We start from the raw sequence: 22,467 nt of genomic DNA, 5'->3' as shown, positions 1-22,467 counted from the left end.
AATTGAATACAAAATTGGAATGAAAAAAGGGTCACAAATTTGCATATTTAAGCTCCCTCTAAAAGTGGCGAGATTTAAAAACCAACACCTCTAAATTGTCAAGATTAGATAAGTCGGTGCCATGCCAATGCCATTATAGTTTAAAGAAAGGCATAACTATGAAATTGAAAAGATGGTAGAGAATAACACATTTGAGCACCGTTTAAATCGACATGATTCTTTCTTTGTCCTCAACAGGTTGAATATGAATTTTGACTTGGAGTCAACAACCAATCAAACATCGACTCTCTTTTCATTTGTTGCTGGTCATTTGCTACAACTTACTACCAGACGAAGACTGAAATGAAAAAGAAAGGACACCGTTCGTGGAAAAAGAGAGACAAGGAAATGTGGGGCATTCTAAAAGGTTCCATTGCATGCATCAAATTCGTGGGCCCGAGACTGTGCCACTTGTCAAAATGGGCCCCAACGTTGAGTTCTCCTCCTCCATCATCTTGAACTTTCCTATGCTTTGTTCACTAGCAGCATCCATTCTAGCAAAATCTACTAATCCCTTGCAACTTCACTTCCCACCTTGATTTACTCCTATTTATGCTAATTACAATTTACCCATAATTTCATAATCTCATAATTACTACTCAACTATCATTTAGTAATTATGACTGGAGATGTAAAAACAGAGAACTCGCCGTCCCGTGACGTGAGTAGTGGCGTTGGGGTGGGGCATGATGAGTTGACGACAGATGTCTAATGGCACGACGTTTTGCTTTCTTTTTAGTTGTTGTTGATAGCCTCGGAAGGGCCCAGGCCATTGTTCTTGTTGTTTGGGCTTCAGCCAGCTTCTCAACCCAAAGAAGGGTTCTTGGGCCTCACTTTCTACCCATTTTTCCATTAAAGCTCTGCTGCTAATTGTTGGACTCGGGTTCATTTATAATATTTTAGAAAAGTGCTGCCATATAATTGAAATCCACCAATTCAAATTGTCTATTTCAATAAAACGAACCCATCGAATTCAATTCGATTCCATTGTAGTTTAGGATCCAACCAGTTTTAGTCATGGAGAAAAACAATATTGGACTATGAAATAATTCTCATAAAATCCAACTAAATTGGATTCAATTGGATACCATAAGTAAATTTGTAGTTCAATCTAATATTGTTGATTTTAGAATGAGAGATTCAATCCGATACACTAAATTATTGAAAAGCATATAAATGAATGTGAAATGTGTAATGTATTATTAAAGTATTTTAAACATTTTGACAGATACGGACTTAATTAAGTTAGTTAGAGAGGATGTGCTCTTACTCTGTACCCGATTTTGAATTCTCCTTACTGTAATTTAGCTTCTATGTAAAAAAAACAATAAACAAAAAAAAAACGTTTTGTTGCCACGGTGTTCATTCTGGTTAGCCGTATTACATCACTCCGCAAGACAGATCCAAACTGCTATTTCATTAGCTTCGTCTCCTCTACAAGCGCCCCACTCTTCTCTTCTCTTTATAAAATAAAATTATTTTCTTCGCTTTCTCCTCTTCCTCCACCTCATCGTCTTCTTCTTCTCTAACGGTAAGGGCTTAGATCTCACCAGCTTGACCTTTTTATTGCTATTTTTTTCTTTGAATTCTGTTTGATAGTTATGTTGTGTATTTAGGCTTTGGTTGAGTAGAAAAATCGTTTTGCATTCTAGATCTGTGGTTTTCAAAATGTCTTTGATCTCTTCAATTTTATTGGGTTTTATCGGGATGCAATCGTTTGGGTGATTTAAGCTTTGTTCGGTGTCGCTTGAGATTGTGGTGATTATAAGGTAGATCTTTTAGTTTGATTTCATCTTGTTGCCTGTTTTGATGAGATACAGTTTCAGTGAGAATTTTATTTCAGTAATTCTTCAATTTTGTAATGCCATCTGAAATATCTTTAGATTCGTTAGAGTTCATGAACATAACATTTCAAATGAAGTTTTAATTTGTTGGATCTGATTTTAGCTTGCAGTTTAATTGCATTTGGGGAAAATTTAGTTTGTTATGTGAAAATTGTTGCTGACTTGGGATTGTAAAATGAAGTTCTCCTCCCAATTCGGTTGTATATAGAGAATTATATGGTGGAGTGACAAGATCCCATGCAAACCAAATGTGGATTTGAGCCTTTGATGCATATAGTTGAGCCACGGATTCCGAATGTTCACACATTTAGTCTCTCACTTTGTGCTGAGTTCTGTTTGCACACATGCTCAAATTTGATATTTTTATTTTTTCTTATAATCAAGCTCACGTGTGATTTGAGTGATGCAAAAATGGTGGAAGATCATGATGCTTCGTTATGCCCTTCTCCATCTTTCTGATTACTTTGGGTTGTCTGATTTTTATTCTTAGTTTTGTGACATTTCACAAGACTTTCATTTTGAACGTGCTCCTCTAATATTTTTTTTTATTGCCTTTCAGTTGGTGGCTGTCAATAATCTCCAAGTGAATCAAGATGGTAACAATCTGACCTTTCTTAGTTTTCCATTTAATTTTTGAGTGATGTTCTCAGTGGAGTAATTATTATCTGGTTTTGGTGATTGATATTAGTATTATTCATACATTTTAACCACTCAACATGGAAAACTATTCTGTATGCAAGTTCGATTGAAGATGCCACAGCAAAATAAATATACGAGTATAAATTTATGAGGCTCAGTCAGTTCAACTTGGATCCAGAATAGTTTATGGTAATTGTATGAGTTTATAATCATGTAATTCATTGTGTTTCTCTTCAGTTAAATTTCGAAGAGTTTTCCTTATTGAGTGGTTTAAATGTGTATAAACAACTTAAGAATGTTGTCCCTAATAATTTTTTGTTTTCTTGGAATATCTCTTCTCATTTTCCCCTCTTTTTGTAATTTAGGTTGTGCTCGCTTCTTCAATTATAAGCAAGTCTGGGAAAGGTGAGTTCTGTGCATTTTTCTTATGTTTCTGTGGGTTTCTGTTGGTTGATAATAATAATTCTTGCCTTTTCCTTTGTCTACATAAAGTACACATGAGGAAGTGTAGGAATTGTTGATTGGTGAAATAAATAAGAATGACACTTGATTGAATTAGGAAATTGATACACCCTTGAAGGCAGTCTGAGCTGTGTCTCATGCACTAGTGCACTAAGGTTTAACCAAACAATTACAGTGGTTTATCTATTTCATTGAGATTCACAAGACTCTCATACAATCTTGGTGATGAATTTAGTCAACGGAGTTTCTTGCAATAAGAGAAAGAGAAATGAGATGGCTTTGGGGATGTTACAGGAATTAAAGATAATCCAGGTTTTCATTTTCTGTTTTGTTATGCCATATCTGGGTGTTATTAAAAGGAAAGAAATAGTTGTACTTTTGGCTGAGCTATTTTAACATCACTTTCTTTTGCCTTAATTTGACGTGCTAGTAACTAATTTGTTGCAACGGTGCATATCATTAGAGTTGTTAAAATTTTATCTATATTTATTTTCTATTTTTTATTTTGCAGTGCTTGTTTCTAGGCAGTTTGTGGATATGTCTCGTATAAGAATTGAGGGTCTTCTTGCGGCTTTCCCTAAGTTGGTAGGCACCGGCAAACAACATACATATGTTGAGACAGAAAATGTGCGCTATGTTTACCAGCCGATAGAATCTTTGTACTTGCTACTTGTTACAAACAAGCAGAGCAATATATTGGAAGATTTGGAGACTTTGCGGCTGCTCTCTAAACTTGTATCCTTCTTACGCTGGCCTATGATTGTTTTCATGTTGTTTTAATGACTCGACTATTTGGATCCATCAGTCATTGCTGTTTTTTTTGCAGAACAATTGACTTGTTGCTATGATAGTGATAAAATATTAGAATCGATGTAGATCCCTTATTTATTTATTTGATTTATGTGCTCATGCCTTCATTTATTATTCCCCCACTCCACTGGGAACTGCGATTCACATCACGCATCTTGGTTCATGGTTTGTGGCCATTCTGTTCTTCCAAACGGGTACTCTCAACTTACCATGATAAATGGTGAAGAAAAAGGATTTTAAATGTGAAAAGTAAATAAAGCTGGAAGTTAGGGCAAAGTTTGTGTATACAGTTTCTGGTCTTCTCATCCTATGTATATGTACGCAAGTGTTTGTGTTTTTTTGCATGCATGTAGATGTATGGATGTTCCTTCAAGTTATGCCCAAGCAACCGAAGTAACAAGTCTAACAATGTGCACCATTTACTTGCCATAACGCACCATGGTTCTGTTTGGCCATAAGTTATTTTTGAGCCATGTCTTTTCTTTTCTGGATTTTTAACCATTGAGTTGATTCCTTAAGCGTTTTTAGGTACCTGAATATTCTTTGTCCCTAGATGAAGAAGGTATATGCAGGACAGCATTCGAGCTGATTTTTGCTTTTGATGAAGTCATCTCTCTTGGGCACAAGGAAAATGTGACTGTTGCACAGGTTAAGCAGTACTGTGAGATGGAGAGTCATGAAGAGAAGTTGCACAAGCTCGTAATGCAGAGCAAGATAAACGAAACCAAGGATGTTATGAAACGGAAAGCTAGTGAGATTGACAAAAGCAAGGTAATTATTTAGGGCCCTGTGATGGCTCCTGTAGTGGCTTTGTGCTTTGCTTTGCAAGCCTCCTGTTTAACAATACTATGTCATGTGTCTCTGCAGATTGATAGGGGCAGAGTTGAAAAGGGTGGATTTATGTCTTTACAGTCAATGGGATCTGGAAGAATTGAAAGTGCCTTTAGTGATATGAGCATATCTAGTAGTGGAAGTGGTGGTTTCGGAGGTGGTTCTGGTTTTGGATTGAGCACTGATATTGACTCATTTTCTACGAAGACCAAAGGTTTGTGTCTCTATTTGTCTGCATGAATCTGTGATTCATTCTGATATTAGTGAGCTGTGGTGATGGTGGTGTGTGGTACATGATTTAAAATTCTTATTTGATTATGATATGCGTAAACCATATGATGTAGTTCCCTGATGTTAGTTAAAATGCTATATTTGTTAAGCTGTTCTTATATAGTATGTGTAGGAAAACATTGAAAGCACATAATGTACAAGATTTCTATCGGCCACCTTTGTGCCTTTCACATTCATTTTTTATTGTATAATTAAGTCTACTTGTTTTTACCATGTACACTTCTATCGTCAGGTCGTCCACCTTCATCTGCCACCGCTCCTCCAAAGGGTTTAGGTATGCAGCTGGGAAAATCACAAAGGACCAACCAATTTTTAGAGTCCCTGAAAGCAGAGGGGGAGGTGATTCTTGAAGATGTACAGCCAAAAGCAGGCCAGTCTAAATCAGCTGCTCCACCTCTAACTGATCCCGTCACTTTGAATGTTGAAGAGAAGCTCAATGTTACACTTAAACGTGATGGTGGAATGAGCAACTTTGATGTTCAGGGGACATTATCTCTGCAAATTCTTAACCAAGAAGATGCACTTATCCAAGTCCAGGTACTGTGTGAAATATTACCATGGGCATAATCGAGGTGGTAGTTTTAGTTTTAACATTTCAGTGTTCATGATGACGTTTAAGTAGCACATCTTACAACTGACTTATTTGATTACTAGGCTTGCTCTAAATCAGATAGGAACTTCATAATTATCCTTTCCATGGGATGGGAGACTTCTAGAGCTGTGTATTTTGAATGTTGTCTTTTGAAGTAGGTCATGCTTTGTGTAATTGCAATGTGTTTTGTCTTATTTTCAGATTGAAACTGGTGCAAATCCTGGCATCCTTTTCAAAACACACCCTAACATGAACAAAGAACTGTTCTCCAATGAAAATATTCTAGGCCTAAGGGATCCTTCTAGGCCTTTTCCCACCGGTCAAGCTGGTGATGCAGGAGGTGTTGGTCTTTTGAAATGGAGAATGCAGACTACAGACGAGTCAATGGTGCCCCTGACAAGTGGGTTCCAAGTATTTTCATCATCTTGATGCACAATTTATCTTGTATGCTCTGATCATTAAATATCAATCTATCTCTGTTGCAGTTAACTGTTGGCCCTCTGTTTCTGGGAATGAAACTTATGTCAACATTGAATACGAAGCTTCACAGATGTTTGATCTGCGAAATGTTGTCATCTCAGTACCTCTGCCAGCTCTTCGAGAGGCTCCACGAGTAAGCCAGGTTGATGGTGAATGGAGGTGAGAAAAGTCAACTTTATTTTTCTTATTTACTCTAGCTTTTGGCATCTTGGATTGCAGCCATACACACTGAATATGGTCGTTGTTTTACTGGTACCAAATGTTCCACTGTGAACATGAATGTGGATACAGAGGGATTCTTTTCTGATTGGTACCTTACATTAAACTGTGTGGCTGTGATTTTATGGACATGCTCATAATCCTAGGGTCCTGATTCAGGGTGGAGTTAAGATGATATTTGTGAGATACTGTTTCCAGTGCTTTTTTATTTTTATTTTAAATTCATGATTCTCTAAGTGGTGATTTCGTGAAAGATGTTTTAAATTGATTTTTTTACCTTTGATGCTTCCGTGAGTTTAAGTTGCATCAATAGAATGGTAAAATTGTGATTTAAAAATATATTTATGGGAAAGCAAATTTTTTTTACATAAAAAAGAAGAGGAACAATGAATTCAGTGCTTATATATATGTATATAGTATATAAAACCATATAATATATATACATTTGTGTGTGTGTATTCTATCTGCATTTGAAGAATTATTTTTAGTCACATCGATCTCTAGTCAAGTTTTCTGCTGATTGTAAATTGTAAATGCTGTCCTGTGTGGCTTTGAAACTGTAGTTCAATGGAAGTCCTGTAGTGTGTAGAACTTTACAATCATTACTAGTTATAGTGGTTTAACTTTTCTGATAACAAGCCTGGAACTAGGAATTTTTGGTGGCTGCAATTTTGAGTATACATGGGTTCACATATTGTCAATTTTGTGATATCTTTACTTTCATTAAGTAGTTTTGTGGAAAATTTTCTTTTTTCATTTCCTTTTTTATATATTTCTTGCTGGAAGTACCCGTGATCCCATGAACAAGGGTAAGATATAGGTACCCCCATACGTCATCCTTTTGTGTAGATGTTGGTACCGGATACTAACATGGAAAAAACCTGGGAATATGCTGGGAAATAGGTCCAGGACTATGCCTGGTGTCCCTGCTATCATGTGATGGTGATGGTATTACTCCTGGAGCAAAAGGATTGAAACATGCACTGCTTTTTTGGAATTTATATTTCTTATATTTGATATCAACATTTGCATTGCAGATATGATTCAAGGAATTCAACGTTGGAGTGGTCCATACTTCTTGTTGATAACTCAAACCGCAGGTCTGCAAATGCTCTGATTCTTTTGGGTTGTTAAATAGTCCTTGTATGCTAGCATTAATGAGATTGTTATCTTTCTGGAATCCTTGGCAGTGGATCGATGGAATTTGTTGTTCCCCCAGCAGACTCATCTGTATTTTTCCCTATTTCTGTGCGCTTCTCCGCCACTAGTACATTCAGTGACCTGAAGGTACAACTGCTTGACTTTGATTTCTTGATGAAGATCCTTGTGCTATCATACTTTCCTCATTTTGGTGAATTTAAATAACACATGCTATAAGCGCAAATACTCTGTTGAGTCCATTGTCTCGTACTTTACTCATTTTGATGGACTCAAATAACTATAAGTGCGACTACTTTGTTGATTCCATTGCGGATGTTATACCGCTAGGCTTTTTGGCCTACTATGTTATTAGGTACCACAGGAATTGGGGAAGTATTATATTGCTCTAATTTCTATCATACTGGTGAGAACTCACTGCTTCACATGCCACTAACACGCAGAGTTTTTATTATCTGCCTGTTTAATATGCATATCTGTAGTCCACTTGAAACATGGCTAATTCTCAAACTTCATGTGGAAGTCTTTGGGTGTGTGGTCAGTCCACTCAAGGACTCCATAGCATACGTGAATAAGCAAAAATGTTTTAATTTTCGGTGCATGTAATGGCCAGTCTGATTCTTGACTGAGGTTAGAAAAGACTTCCAAACTTGTGCACCGTATAATTTCCTTCTGAGATTGATTAGAGATCTTCTGCCACATATAATTTCTTTTCACTATCATGAATAGGCCACTTATTCTCTAATGGTTTTGACGGTTTATAAATTGGAACCTGATCTTATGCCATAACTTACATCTGACTTTTCTTTCTAGTAGCATTTACGTTAGTAGATTGTACTTGAGAAGTTTTTTTAGCCACAAAGCTTTTTCTCAATTCTTTCCCGAACATCTTGTGTTTTGGCATAATTTGCGTCATATTCATACTTGTATAAAATTTGCCAATGTCAACTTTATTTTGCAGGTTGTGAACATTTTACCTCTGCAAGGTGGAAACCCTCCCAAGTTCTCTCAAAGAACGCAGTTGATCACAGAGAATTACCAAGTGGTGTGACCGGTTGTGTTGTCAGTTTGCAACTAGATTATCAGTTTCTGCTACATTTTTGGACACGGATTAAATTCTAAATCAACAATTTATACTTTTTGGTGTTTTTTTTCCCCATTTAATTCGAGATGAAGGATGCCAAGAGTTACATTTTTATAAATTTGAACCTAATGTTCTTAGGATGCTTATACAATCTACAGTCTTTCATGTGTGTATCCGCCAGACTTTGGATACTATAAATCTTCATGTCATTTGATTCTGTACATCAGTTTTTATCCCGACTTTATACTTCAATTGCATATTGATCCACCTTTGTCTTTTCATACGGTAGTCTCAATTTGAATCACAAGGATGAATTCATGAATGAGAGTTTTGATGGCTATCCATGATTCATCGATCATCTACGTTATTGTGATAGATGAAAGATTTTATTCTATTTTTATACTAGCAGTAGTCTAAATTAATTTAATCTCATTAATTTAATCTATTGGGAGGGAGACTCGAATACCCCAGTTTCTGTAGGCCAAACTATAGGCTACCCCAGTCTCAATCCCAGCCATCTCCGCCCGGCCCAAGTTTAAGATCTAGTTCCGCCACTAGACACCTCGAGCAAAACAAAACATAAAAGCACTTGCTTGTAACGATTCCTGATAAGTGTATTATTTCCTATATTTTTATACCTTTTATATTTAGCTTTTGTAGAGATAATTAATTAAAAAGAGTTTTGCTACTTTATTTTTCTTATTTTCAGTTATTTTGCGCCCTTGGAATGGTTTTGATGTAAAATTGACTTTTCGAATGAATTTTAGTGTAAGGCCAATTGGAGAAGAAAGCTAAGACATTGAAGATCATTGTGTCAAATTTTCATAATTTTCAATCAAACCAATTGCTCCAGAATCACAAGTCAAGACAGCCTAAGTTGAAATTTCCATATTTTTCCAGAATTTTTTAAGAAGTGGAACGACCCAAAATGTGGGTCCAAGTTGGATGAAGTGTTTCTGAGTCAAAGAAGGATTCTTTCCTAGTTTGTTTCCTTAATTGTTTAGGATTTTGTTTTGTTTTAGGAGAGTTTTTCCAAACCTTTTTATAGTAGGTTTAATTATTTTACACTATATAAGGCCAACATAAGATCTCTCTTCAAACCACCTTTTCATACACCCACAAAAATACCAGAGAGAGGCGCGAGTACTGCTGCCGTGTCCTTGGAGCTTTCAAATGTGTTGCTGTGGAGATTCTTGAGATAAGGTCCATCATCCGAATTGGTTTAATGACAATGAATATTTTGTTTATCTTTATTGTCTTCATGAATTAATTTCCCTTGCTAGGGCTACGATGTAGCCTAACCATGAATTCTTAAGTTTTATAGTTTATATAAATTTCTTATTTCTATATTCATGTTGAGTATTTGTTATTGTTATTAATGCTTTGAATATCTTGCCAATATTTAATTGATTTGATCATCCAGACGGAGACTGAGAAGAGATGTTTGGTGATTGTCTTGTAACAAATACCATATTTTGAATGAGTGCCAGAGAGGGACTAACTTGATTCATGCAGTTTTCTTGCAGGTTTTCATAGAACTTAATGGGTTATTGATTTTCTAAATTCGTTGCTCGAGAGAGAATGGGTTGCTAATTAAGAATACATTTGGTTGAGCTCGAAAGGGGATATCAAATGAATTAAGGGAAACCAATTGTCAACATGGGTAGTAATTAGGGTTAGCCATAATAATTAAGTGAAATTGGTTATGGTGAAATTGGATGCTCTAGTGCCTCATAAACTTGATTCTCAACCGTTACTTAAATTGTTATGTTTAATAATTACTTTAATTTAGTTAACTAATAAATCTTCTTAATCGATCGTTTGAATAAACACTTGAGTTAATCATAATTGGTAGTTAATAGGATAATACGGTCTATGTGGGAATGTACTCTACTTATTTCTATATTTCTTGTGCAAATTGTGTGAATTGTAAGCGCACAATTATAATTGACCCAAGAGTTTATTCAAATGATTGATTAAGAAGATTTTATCAATTAACTAAATTAAAATAATTATTAAAAATAACAATTTAAGTAATGATTAAGAATCAAGTTTATGAGGCACTAGAGCATCTGATTTCACCATAACCAATTTCACTTAAATTTTTATGGCTAATTAACCCTAACTACTACTCATGTTGACAGTTGGTTTCCCTTAATTCATTCGATATCCCCAATCGAGCTCAACCAAAAGTATACTCAATTAACAACCCATTCTCTCTTGAGCAACAAAAAATTTTAAAAATCAAGAACCCATTAAGTTCTATGAAAACCTGGAAGAAAAATGCATGAATCATTTTAGTCCCTCTCCGACACGCATTCAAAACATGATATTTGTTATAAGACAGTTGCCAAACATCTCCTCTTATTCTCCGTCTAGATCAACAAATCAATTAAATATTAGCCAAATATTCAAAGCATTAAGAACAATAACAAATACTCAACATGGAATAGAAACTAGAAATTAATATAAACTATAAAAATTAAGTATTCATGGTTAGACTACATTTTAGCCCTAGTACGGAAAATTAGTACGACAACAAAGATAAACAAAATATTCAGGGCTCGTTTGGTATACCGTATTAGACTCTGGATAGGAGTAAATAGTCTATGTCAGGTGTTTGGTGTCAACTTGTATTATTTAATTACCTGACTATTTTATACGGGTTGGACTTTTAATACTCTCCTTACCTGACTAACTAATACAATCCACACAGTCCGGTTTAGATAATACACGCTTAATTATACGGCTAAGCACGCGTTCTATGAAAAAAAATCAAACGCTCTTTTCTTCTTCTTCTCTCTAGGGTTTTTCTCTGCTATCTTCTCCAAAGGTTATTTTCTTCACTCTTCTCTAGGTATCCATCTCTCACTCTCTCTCTCTCTCTCATACTCTCTCCAATATGCTTCTTCTTGCTTCTTCTCTATTCTTTATATATTTCAATTTTTTTATTAAATTTTTGTGGAATTAGGTTATGTATTTTTTGTTTTTGAAATTAGGTTATGTTTACTTACATGAATGAAAGCTAAATCGTAAAAGGACCTATTTTACAAATGAGAAACATTGGACATGGGCTTAATGAATGAATTGCACAATCCTATTACCGAAGCAAATTAAACCATTTAAATGAATACACAAACTTCACAACAGTAACAGCAACAGCAATTGAGTCATCACCATTTTCCTTTGGTACCTTTGGTTACGATTTCTCCTATAGTGGGTTTGGTCTTGCGTTTGGGACATTGTTGATTGGTTATGGGTGGTGCTGTTCGAATTCCTTGTTTTATGTTATCTTATGTATTTTGTTTTTGTTTAGTTTTGAACTAGTCTGGGTGAGAAGCTTGGTTCTAGCCTTGGTTTTGAGGTCTAGGTGCCTCTACCTGGTTTTTGTGATTTGCTTTGTAATCTATTTTTTTCTGGGTTTCTTTAATGAGATCAGATTTCAACCCACACCCCAACAAAAAAAAAAGAGGAGGCTCTCTTTATAAAAACCAACATTCATGTCAATGATGATGATGAGGAAGTTGAGGTTGAACCAGATCATTCTGCCTCTTTGCCAATATCAAATCAACAAAACTCAGCTAGCTCAAGCAGTCGACACCGCAAACGAAATGTAGATACTGATATTCAAAAGGAAATGGCTAAAGCATTTGGTGAGATGATTTCTGAGTCTATTGACCAATTGAAAACTATAACTAATAGTTTGGTGAAAGGATCAGAACCAAGACCTGACATTGCTGCTGAATTGGCAAAGATGGACTTGTCTATTAATGACCAAATTAAGGCACTACGGCTAATTTTGGAGAAAGCAAGTGATGAGAGAACATTCTTGACATTGGATGGTGCTATGAGAAAAGCATTTGTTCTTCTCTTACTTGGGGCGAGGGAGCTGTGATTCACTCTTTGATGTAGTTTGGTTTATGAACAACTTTCCCTTTTGCTCTTATCACCTTAGTATGTGATCACTTTGAATTATACATTATTTGGTACTGTTTTTATTAACGTATGCGAGTATGTTGGAATTTTTATGAGATACTACAATTATGATAATGGGTTATATGAAGAAAAAAAATATTGGCAAAAACAATTGAAAAACAAATCTTGTCATATGAATCTTACCAAAAAAAATTCGTGTAATTTGAATCTCAATTTCCATTAAAATTATCAAAGAAATTTTTTTTATTTTAAAAATAGTCTGATATGATGTTATCCGGAACATCACCAAACACAGTATAACTTAGTCAGACTATTTATCCGGAACAGCACCAAACGCCTTATAATATTATGGATAAATAGTCAGTACTCTCCGGAACAAATTAATACTATTCGACGAAAATTAGTCAGTACAGTCCGACGTATCAAACGAGCCCTCATTGTGATTAAACCAATTCAAACGATGGACTTGGTCAAGGAATTTCCACAGCAACACCTTCGAAAGCTCCAATTACTCTAGAGAGTCAAAATCTGTATTGTGTATTAGAAGGTTACTTTGACACAATTGGCAAGTCCTGACAGATTATTTGTATTCGTAGTCCAATCCGGTATAGTATATGGTGTCCTATCTTGGGGAGAAACTTGTATTGTATACCCTTATCTTGCAGGCAAGTTTTTTCCCCTATCTTGTTGAAAATACTAGTATGTGTTCAATTTTTGTGATCCAACCTTCTAAATGAGGCCTAAAGGCGATGGTCCCCAATCACTCAAAGAAAGGCAAGGGGAAAAACAGCCTCGACGTTTTTCAAGAATTTATAACAATTAGGCATTAGTTTGGCGAGGGTTGAAGATTATATTATTATGCACATATAATTATGCCTTGAGCTCTGCAGCCTATCAATATATTATTATTATATATAGTGTATGAGACCAATGGGGCACTATAAACAGCAGATCCAAGAGACTTATTTGGAAGTTTGAGCAGACCCATAAAGAGGACAAGAAACCTCACCATGTCTAAGCCAAGGTAAGAAATTCAAAATCTTTCTTTTTGTATCTCAACCTTATTGGATCTTCCAGCTGAGTTCCAGTGTTAGTTTTCTTGTAACATCATTTCAAGTGCTTGATCAGTTAACTTGGATTTTGGATATCATATTCCTTTTCACTCTCACAATCACAAACACCTTCAAATTCCATGCCTTAATCAAAATGCATGCTCTTAATATAAACAAATATATACAATTATGATTTTATAGGTTGGAGGGCAAGGTGGCCCTTATCACAGGTGCAGCCGGCGGGATTGGTGAGGAGGCAGTGAGACTATTTGCAGAAAATGGAGCCTTTGTTGTTGCTGCTGACATTCAAGATGAATTGGGTCCTCACGTTGTCGCCTCAATAGGCTCCGAAAGAGTTAGCTATTGCCACTGTGATGTAAGAGATGAAAACCAAGTTGAGAAAACAGTGAACTACACACTGGACAAATATGGCAGCCTAGACATTTTGTTCAGCAATGCAGGTGTCATGGGTCCAATGACTGGCATATTAGACCTTGACATTCAAGGCTTTGACAACACCATGGCCACAAACGTTCGCGGTGTTGCTGCAACAATCAAGCACGCGGCGCGTGCCATGGTGGCTCGAAAGGTACATGGTTCAATCATATGCACAACAAGTGTGGCAGCTTCTCTTGGAGGCACAGCTCCACATGCTTACACAACTTCAAAACATGCTCTGTTGGGTTTGGTGAGAGGAGCTTGCAGTGAGCTTGGGGCTTATGGGATCAGAGTGAATAGCATTTCCCCATTTGGAGTTGCAACCCCTCTTTCATGTAAAGCTTACAATTTGCAGCCAAGTGAGGTGGAGGCTAATAGCTCTGCCATAGCCAACTTGAAGGGCATTGTGTTGAAGGCTAGGCATGTGGCGGAGGCTGCTCTGTTTCTTGCTAGTGATGAATCTGTTTATGTTAGTGGACACAACTTGGTTGTCGATGGAGGCTTCACGGTGGTTGATCATAGTTATTCGGCCAACTAGAACTGTGGTTTGTTGTCGCTCAAGGAGCCAACTTTTTTAATGTATGGTTGGCATTTTGATTATTATTTTTTGTTGTTGCTTCTTTTCTACATTAAACAGAGTTTTCTGTTCTAAAGTCAAACTTTGTTAGCAGTAATTCCCATGTGCGCTTTCCTTGTAATCTGCAATGTGATCTTTTTTGTAGCTTCCACTTCATAAATCCATCGATCATGTCTTTTGTCTCCCCCTTGTTCAAGCCTCCTTCCCCCATTATACACTCTTTTTCTAATGAATTAAAGAAAGTGAAAACAGTACAGTTGAAAAGAAATCAAGCTATAGTTATAGTAGGTACATTGAACCATTGAAAACCGATGTTTGTATTGTATATTTCTGACAAAAACCATTATAATTATTTGGACATCATTTTATGAACCCCATTTGACTTGAGGGGTCTATCTATTCTATACACTACACAAGATTTAGCACTTTAAATTTATCAATACATACTCCTGAATGTGGGCAATTAGTGGTGAAACTAGCCATTCGTATTTGGCTGTTATTTTGGATATAGATGGTATAGGGAGAACCCGAACCTTAGCATTTAGAGTAGGGGATGTTTGGAACCAGCTGTGTAATGTACCAATTATTAGGTGGCTGTTTGCTTTATTCATCACCCAAAAAGGGTAATAGAAAATTAGGGAAAACTACATTTTCAGTATGTGATCCTTGCAGAACCGCAGAGCAGCAGCACAGACGGAGCCGCTTGACAACTTGTGCATCCATCCATCCACACACCCCGAGAGGAGACACAACAAACAAGTATGGTCTGGTCAAGTTAAATGCGGCATATGATATAATGCATAACATAATACAGCAAAATATAACACTTATCCGAGTCACTTTGACCAAATGTTTCATCATTCATCATTCATCATTCATCATTCATCATTCATGTCATGCGGTCCCAAGGAAATGTAGCTACTATTACTATAAACTACAATGCAAAAGGCAAGAAGAGTAGAGAAATTTAGCTCTCTGAGCAGTAACTGTAACCCCATTTCTGGCAATCTCTCTGGGCAGTAACTGTAAGCCCTCTGAGGGGTTCTTCTTTGGGCCTCGTGGTGGCTCCTTGCCTCTTCTCTTTGGTTTGGTTTGTTCTACTTTTTTATTTGGTGGCTGGTTAGGCTCTTTGGGCCTTTTTTGGCTGTTGTCAAACGATGGTTATGCCCTCTGTTTCTCTGCTATTTCTTAGGCCTTGTCAGTTTCTTAGGCATTCTTCTAACTTTATTTGATTTACTATTAAGTGTCAAGAGTCATGACAACAAAATGCATACACAAGCACAAGTTTTAAATTACACACCGGGTAGAATGTTAAATGATGTTAATTATTTGAGCTACAAGACTATTGTAGGGTTAATACTGTTATAATAGGATTAAATGAATCGAGGAAAATTTTGATAAGGGATAAGATGGGCACAAAAGAATTAAACTTGGTTTAGTTTTCAAACATCACTGTCAAAATGGAAAGTGTTACGTGTACATTCATTCACCCAGTTGTTGCCTTGCCCCCAGTAAAATGATGAGAATGTAGTTTTGTTTTGACCTGAATAGTTTGTATTTTATATCTTTAGCTTAGTTTTGTCACCGACCAATCTCCCAAAGCCTCCAACGTGACCAAAAGTCCACCTCTACCTTCTCTGTCCACTTATTTAAAATCATCATTCAGAAAACACTTCCAGACCTGACAGTCAAAACTACTAGTCGTCTCCATCAAACGATCAACTGAAACAAGTTCCAGATACACAATGGTGGTCTGTCTCATTTGGCTTTCATATCTCAAATTGGAAATTCTGGGTTTTCATTTCTGGAGGCTCAGATTTCAATAAACTTCTTCCACTTCAACAACAGCCATGGCACTGGAGGTTTATTGGTATGACTTCGTGTGCTTTGGCATTGTTGGTGTTTCCTTGTTTGGTGCTTTATGGGTCATTTGGAGGAGGGAAGGCGCTTCTGCAAGATTCGAAGATACAACCTTGTATGAGAGCCTTCTGGTCACTAGACCCGACAGTGAGGTGTTTGTGAGTGCACTGCCGAGGGGTCATGTTAGCACTTCTCAGCTATGGACTAGTTGCTGGAAAGGGCTCCACCCAGGTTGGCTCTTGGCCATTCGATTTCTCTCCTTTCTGGCCCTTGCTGGGTTCTTGACTTGGGATATTGTCGAATGGGATGCTTCCATTTTTATTTACTACACCGAGTAAGATTTGATTTTCTTACTTGCTCATTAATTTCAAGTCTATAGCTTGATGTATGATTTGATAGCTTGATCTCTCAGTATATGTCTAATTCATCACAACTATAGAGTATTGGACCCTCTGGCTATTGTGGGAATTTGACTTAACAATTCATTTTATCAACATGGTCTGTGATCAATAAGATACCCTGTAAATAAGTTCCTAATTCTGCTGATCATAATCATGGTTTTGTTTCATTACTTTGTGCCTGCCCACATTAGGAAACTAAATTGATGGTCAATCCGTTTTATTTTACAAGTAAAACAGTAATACTGGTTAGGGTTTTGACTGAAAGGGTGAGACCAATGACCAATTTGGTAAAGTATGTGAGAGGATGATACATCAAGCTCACCCAACGTTCTGCACATTATGTGCATGAGGGCAACCCTGTATTGAAACAAGATTGAAGCACCACGTATATACTAAAGCATCCCTTGGAAAGATTAACATGTGGATAAGCGGCAGTAATTGCTGACACGATGAATAAAGCATGCCTAAAATTTGGTTTTATAGTACGCTTTCAGAGTTCCTTGGCAATTGTTTCAGCTTGAGTTTTCTGATTCAACCTAAACCTTCAAACCATGCATGTCCATTCTCAATACAAGTTCTTCTCCTTAGATTGCAATCCTCTGGATCTATGCCACTTATCAAACATGATATTTAACCTTATATGTGTTAATGTTCTGTTAATGATCTCCTTCATTATTTATTTGATGTTGTTGATCTGCAGGTGGACTTTTACGTTGGTTATGGTCTATTTTGCGGTATGTCAGTCTATACAACATCACATTTTCTTCCTTTTTCTTTTGGTAACAAAACACGCATTTTATTGGCTTATTTTGGTGTTCGTCCGTATCATGAATACCCAAATGCTCTGGTGTGGAGACTTTCACATAGAGAAACAGAAATGAACCGTGCATAAAGTCAATTTGGGTTTGGTTTGTAGAATTAATAAATTAGCAAGACTATCTGTTTCAAATCAGATCCTGCTTTGCCTTTACACATTGCTAATTTCTGTGTATAGCTGGGAACTATAGTGTCTGCATATGGTTGGTGGTTGTCCGCAAACAAACCCCCCTCTGAAAATGGGACAAGGGCTGAATCTGTGATAAGGGATGTGGAAGAGGATAATGGAATCGCTAATACTTATAGGCAAAAAGGAATTAACGGTACCATCAAATTGCAAAGCCACTATGCTCAAGAGGAGATTCAACATAGAGCAGGATTTTGGGGATATCTTATGCTGATTGCATTCCAGGTTAGTTAACCAAGATCCAGATTTTGTACTTTGTAGCCTATTCCCATTGGTATATATATATATATATATATATATGTATGTGTGTGTGTGTATATTGTATACACACGCATTCACAAACTGTTGTCAAATGGAGGTTACTAGATATTTACAATGCCTCAGAATGATTTCAAATCACAATTGTGCCTAATGTTGGGAATTAGCTTGATTTTTGAAAATTTTCATGAATGCCGTTTGTTGGAGGTATGCAATATGCCGAGAAGCTGATATTTCTTGGTAACAGACTTGTGCAGGAGCTGTTGTCCTCACAGACATTGTCTTTTGGTGTGTCATCCTCCCATTTTTATCAAATGCTCACCTGGGCCTAAATACGGTGCGTGTCTAACTACTTCTTGTAATGTGTCCAATTCTTGTACATCCCCTAATTGTATGTTGTTGTTGCTTAATTATGTTTTCATTCACCATCTATGAAATATAAAGTTGCTATCCTTATGGATTGATTGATGACTAACTTGTATATGTACTTGGCAGTTGATGTGCTGCATGCATACTTTGAATGCGGCTTTTCTTCTTCTGGATACCTCTCTTAACAGCCTTGTGAGTATTTCAATATGTCAGCCGTGCTCTCGTACAACTGGTTTTACCATGTCTATCTCATTATCAGTTTACTGATGTCCCTTCCATCTTCTTTTTTTTCAGCCATTTCCTTGGTTCCGGCTTTCGTACTTTGTCCTTTGGAGCTGCATCTATGTCATCTTCCAATGGGTCATTCATGCATTGGGTTTCCCATGGTACGCTTAATTAATTAAAATCTTTTCTCTTTCACACCTTTAGGTGGCGTGGAACAAACAATGGGTCTCATAGACCTGTGATTAAAGAGCTAGTAACATTGTCTTGAGTATTTTCAGGTGGCCATATCCTTTCCTCGAGCTTAATACACCATGGGCTCCATTATGGTATACTAGTTATATATATCTCCTCTGTTTTGACTTCACTTCAAGATGAAGTTATAAGCATAAAATTCTAATGGATGTTTTCTTTGATTTGACAGGTATTTTTGTATGGCTGTGGTTCACATCCCTTGTTATGGGATTTTTGCTCTAATTATAAAAGCAAAGTATTCACTTCTCCCCAAATGGTTCCCCAACGCTTTTGTGAGGCCAATCTAGCTCACTTGTTATTCTTGATTATTTCAAGAATTACATACAATTGGGAGTGGTTTTGATTTTGATTGTATATAGAGAGGGCAATGCTTTTCTCCGTCCCTCTCGGGATACTTGTGATTCACATATTTTACAATGTCTTAATAAAATAGTTGGATTGGACCAATCATAGCTTCTTCTTCTTCTTCTTCTTTTTTTCCTGTCACAATGAAGCTACATGATCCCATACTTCTTTATTTAAATTATTTGAACTTTTTTGGAATTTGCAACAATCTTGTGCTGATCTTCTTTGTTTTCTTGTGCTGCTCAGAAGAAATTTGAAATCTCACCACAGCAGTGAGATTCCAAATACATAGGTTGGGTCTTTCAATAAGAAAGTTTGTAGACCAAGCATGTTTTTTCTTCACATGGTTTTCAACGAATGATTAGACTAGTATATGATTCATGTTTTATTCTCCACCCTTGAATGTGATCACCGCTGCTCCAATTTGACCAAATATCAAATACACTGTACACACACAAACTACATGGGTTTTTTTTTTTTAAAACAAAAAGACACGACTGAAACCCATGTAGTTAAAAATATCTCCTTAACAATCACAGCCGGACATTCAACAATGAACATTTGCTTGGCTACGTCCTCAAAAAATTTCTCCAAATCACAGTGTGACATTAACTCATTATTTCCAGGGATGTGACATTAACTCATTATTTCCAGGGATTTGAGTATGTAATTGAAAATGACCACACAACGTAGAGGATCTTTTGTTGTTTGTCCTTAAAAAAACCCAAACGACAAGAAGCCAGTTACAAACTAAGAACAAAATTTCAAGGCATATGGTCCGTGAACAAGTTAGTGGGCCTTCCCACCCAGACACCTACCATTGGCCTCTCCATAGTTAAATAGTCGATCATTTCGATTTCAACCACCTATCCGGTAGGCAATTATTGCTTAGCGTTTTTCATCCAGTCATCTTCCCTCTTTTTCTTGCAGAAATCCCACCTGAGAGTTGAGAGCTGAGAGTTGAGAGTTGAGATTCTGCTTTTTCTGGGTTTGTTCAGAAAGAAATGAGCAGTGAAAAAGGAGAAGGCCCTGGCTATTGGCTTCAATGGCAAGTGCTGGTTTGTGCTCTGATTGTTACTGTTCCAGCAGTGATAGCTCTGAAATTTGTGAAGAAAGCAAAGCAGCAACCTTTGAATTCTGTGGACTTGTGGAGCACATGCTGGAGATCCCTCGATCCTCTTTGGCTTCTCTTTTACGGAGCTTTGGTCTTCCTTTGTATGGCCAAAATGCTCTATGACATGGTCTCCCAATATGGACTTTTTACCCTCGTTTTCTACACCCAGTAAGAGCTTTGATTCATTCACATTACACACAGTTGTTGAAATTATTAGACTTTTTATTTAACAACAACAAGAGCTGTGTAATCTTTGTGGCAAAATTGGGCTGCAGGTGGACTTTTGCGTTGGTTATGCTGTATTTTGCGGTATGACATAGAAAGAGTTAATCAACTCAAACTAGTTTGGTAATTTCAAAAATATCAAAATAAGCATCTCCTGCTTTACATTTGCATATGCTTTTTGTTTGTGTGTGTAGCTGGGAACAATTATATCTGCACATGGATGTTGGGTTGGAAGGTCTACTTACAGAGAAGAACAATTGAAGGGTAGAGTCAAATCGAAAAGCCACCAAGCTCGAAATGAGATAAGCCAAAGAGCAGGATTCTTTGGAAATCTAATGCAGATTATGTATCAGGTCTGTCCATCTTTTTGAGTGCTGAATGCTTTGATCCTTGATTCTAGTGTAGATTTAATCTTTGAAGCTAGCTTTGTTATAATTTACAAGGGCTATAGTATTACTGTATTAGTAGATCATTTGAAACCAACATGAATCATATATGGCTGTCTAGTTGCTTTAGCTTCATATATGGCTGTCTAGTTGGAGGGCTTGAAGCTAATATGAGTGAGATATGTTTGGGAAATCAGATATGTGCAGGTGCTGTGATGCTAACGGACATTGTATTTTGGTGTCTCATACTACCATTTCTAACAAGCATAGAATTCGAACTGACCCTGGTGAGTTGCTCGTCTTCTCCTCTCTTCTAACACAGGAAGATTAACTCCTCTTAACATATGAATATGATACATGATGTCAATGGCAGTTGATAGGTGCCATACATGCTGTGAATGCTGTTTTTCTAATCGGGGATACCGCTCTCAATAGGCTTGTAAGTCATTGAAAAAACTGCCATTTTGTTTTGAATGTTGTTTTTTCACAGCACAAAACTAATGATGCTACTTTGCATGTTGTTTTCAGCCATTTCCTAAGTTGGGTTTTGCATATTTTGCGCTCTTTGGCTTCCTCTATATTGTTTTCCAATGGCTCCTTCACGCCTCTGGTGTTAAATGGTAACCTTTTTTTTATTGTTTCCAGAAAGAAATTATTTTAATGAACATAAATTGTTTTGGCTTAAGTGAAGATCCTCTGTTCCTGCAGGTGGCCATATCCTTTTCTCGAGCTTAACACACCTTGGGCACCTTTATGGTATGTCGCCTAAGCCATATCCTTCAATTGTTTTTATCTTTGTTAAATCAAAAGAGAATCTTATCCAAATTATTATCTGCATTCCTACCATACAACAGGTATTTTGGATTGGCAGTATGGCACATTCCCTGTTTTTGGATATACTCCCTAATCGTCAAGGTCAAATTTTCAATCCTCCCAAGCTTGTTTCCTCGTGCATTGGTAAGGTTATAATTTGCCTATCGTCCTTTGATTATTTGATGATAAGCAGACACTTGTTCTAAATCTTCGGGGGATTAATCGCTCATATTTTGTATACTGCTAAGCTATGCACATTGTATTACAAACTCTAGGGTGAGCTGCCAACATATATCTACACACATGTTAAGCAGCTTGCCATTTTTGCTTTGTAATTGTCATTCGGGCTAGACATCTACCATTACGAGTTACTGGTTAGAATAAAATTGGCCATGGAGTTGGTGATTTAAACGGGTCGAAAGGCTGTTCAACCCACCAGACAGGCAGCTAGAAATCACATCCACAATAACGGAAGAGCTTAATTGTAGCAATGGTCCCTTAATTATTCCCGTACTTACATTTTGATCACTCAACTCTAAAAATAATTACAAAAGTCCCCCAATTATGTATCATATTGCACAACTAGTCCCTTCTGTTAAGTATGTTTATTTTTCTGTTAAATTCATGGTTAAACTTGGAAATTCATTCCAAATGTTTTTAAGAACGAAATAACAAAAAATAATTAAATTAAACTAAAATAAAATAAAGAAAAAGGAAAGCGGAATTAAGGAAAAGACAACTCAATTGCTTCTCCTCCCCTTTAC

At 36.6% G+C, this 22,467-nt stretch overlaps 3 protein-coding genes across 3 annotated transcripts; all 3 read left to right on the top strand.

Annotated features, from left to right (window-relative positions):
- On the top strand, positions 1,377-8,706 carry LOC18788030 (coatomer subunit delta). Its single transcript, XM_007221412.2, has 12 exons — positions 1,377-1,570; positions 2,443-2,479; positions 2,888-2,927; positions 3,496-3,719; positions 4,323-4,565; positions 4,662-4,839; positions 5,149-5,453; positions 5,710-5,908; positions 5,994-6,147; positions 7,245-7,307; positions 7,398-7,494; positions 8,327-8,706. Exons 2-12 carry the CDS (start codon positions 2,477-2,479, stop codon positions 8,414-8,416), a joined length of 1,596 nt encoding a protein of 531 aa, XP_007221474.1. The 5' UTR covers positions 1,377-1,570; positions 2,443-2,476; the 3' UTR covers positions 8,417-8,706.
- LOC18788024 (short-chain dehydrogenase reductase 3b) lies at positions 13,344-14,635 on the top strand. The gene is made up of 2 exons (XM_020560393.1): positions 13,344-13,409; positions 13,639-14,635. The coding sequence occupies exons 1-2, from the start codon at positions 13,396-13,398 to the stop codon at positions 14,411-14,413; spliced, it is 789 nt and encodes a 262-aa protein (XP_020415982.1). The 5' UTR covers positions 13,344-13,395; the 3' UTR covers positions 14,414-14,635.
- Positions 16,073-22,275, top strand: LOC18788110. Its single transcript, XM_020559197.1, has 17 exons — positions 16,073-16,646; positions 17,414-17,447; positions 17,708-17,941; positions 18,222-18,311; positions 18,470-18,535; positions 18,638-18,729; positions 18,847-18,894; positions 18,990-19,106; positions 19,155-19,171; positions 20,138-20,447; positions 20,555-20,588; positions 20,699-20,857; positions 21,088-21,177; positions 21,264-21,329; positions 21,419-21,510; positions 21,599-21,646; positions 21,745-22,275. Exons 1-17 carry the CDS (start codon positions 16,303-16,305, stop codon positions 21,857-21,859), a joined length of 1,956 nt encoding a protein of 651 aa, XP_020414786.1. The 5' UTR covers positions 16,073-16,302; the 3' UTR covers positions 21,860-22,275.

The sequence above is a fragment of the Prunus persica genome, chromosome G3 (genome assembly GCF_000346465.2).
Source record: "Prunus persica cultivar Lovell chromosome G3, Prunus_persica_NCBIv2, whole genome shotgun sequence".
Classification (NCBI taxonomy): domain Eukaryota; kingdom Viridiplantae; phylum Streptophyta; class Magnoliopsida; order Rosales; family Rosaceae; genus Prunus; species Prunus persica.
This window is presented reverse-complemented; position numbering and strand designations above follow the sequence as displayed.

Coding starts and splice junctions, on each gene's coding strand:
- LOC18788110 (XM_020559197.1), top strand. CDS start 16,303: ATGGCACTGGAGGTTTATTGGTATGACTTCGTGTGCTTTGGCATTGTT. Junction 21,178..21,263: donor TAGAATTCGAACTGACCCTG/GTGAGTTGCTCG, acceptor TGTCAATGGCAG/TTGATAGGTGCCATACATGC. Junction 21,511..21,598: donor CACGCCTCTGGTGTTAAATG/GTAACCTTTTTT, acceptor CTGTTCCTGCAG/GTGGCCATATCCTTTTCTCG.
- LOC18788030 (XM_007221412.2), top strand. Junction 2,928..3,495: donor TATAAGCAAGTCTGGGAAAG/GTGAGTTCTGTG, acceptor TTTATTTTGCAG/TGCTTGTTTCTAGGCAGTTT. Junction 7,495..8,326: donor GTACATTCAGTGACCTGAAG/GTACAACTGCTT, acceptor TTTATTTTGCAG/GTTGTGAACATTTTACCTCT.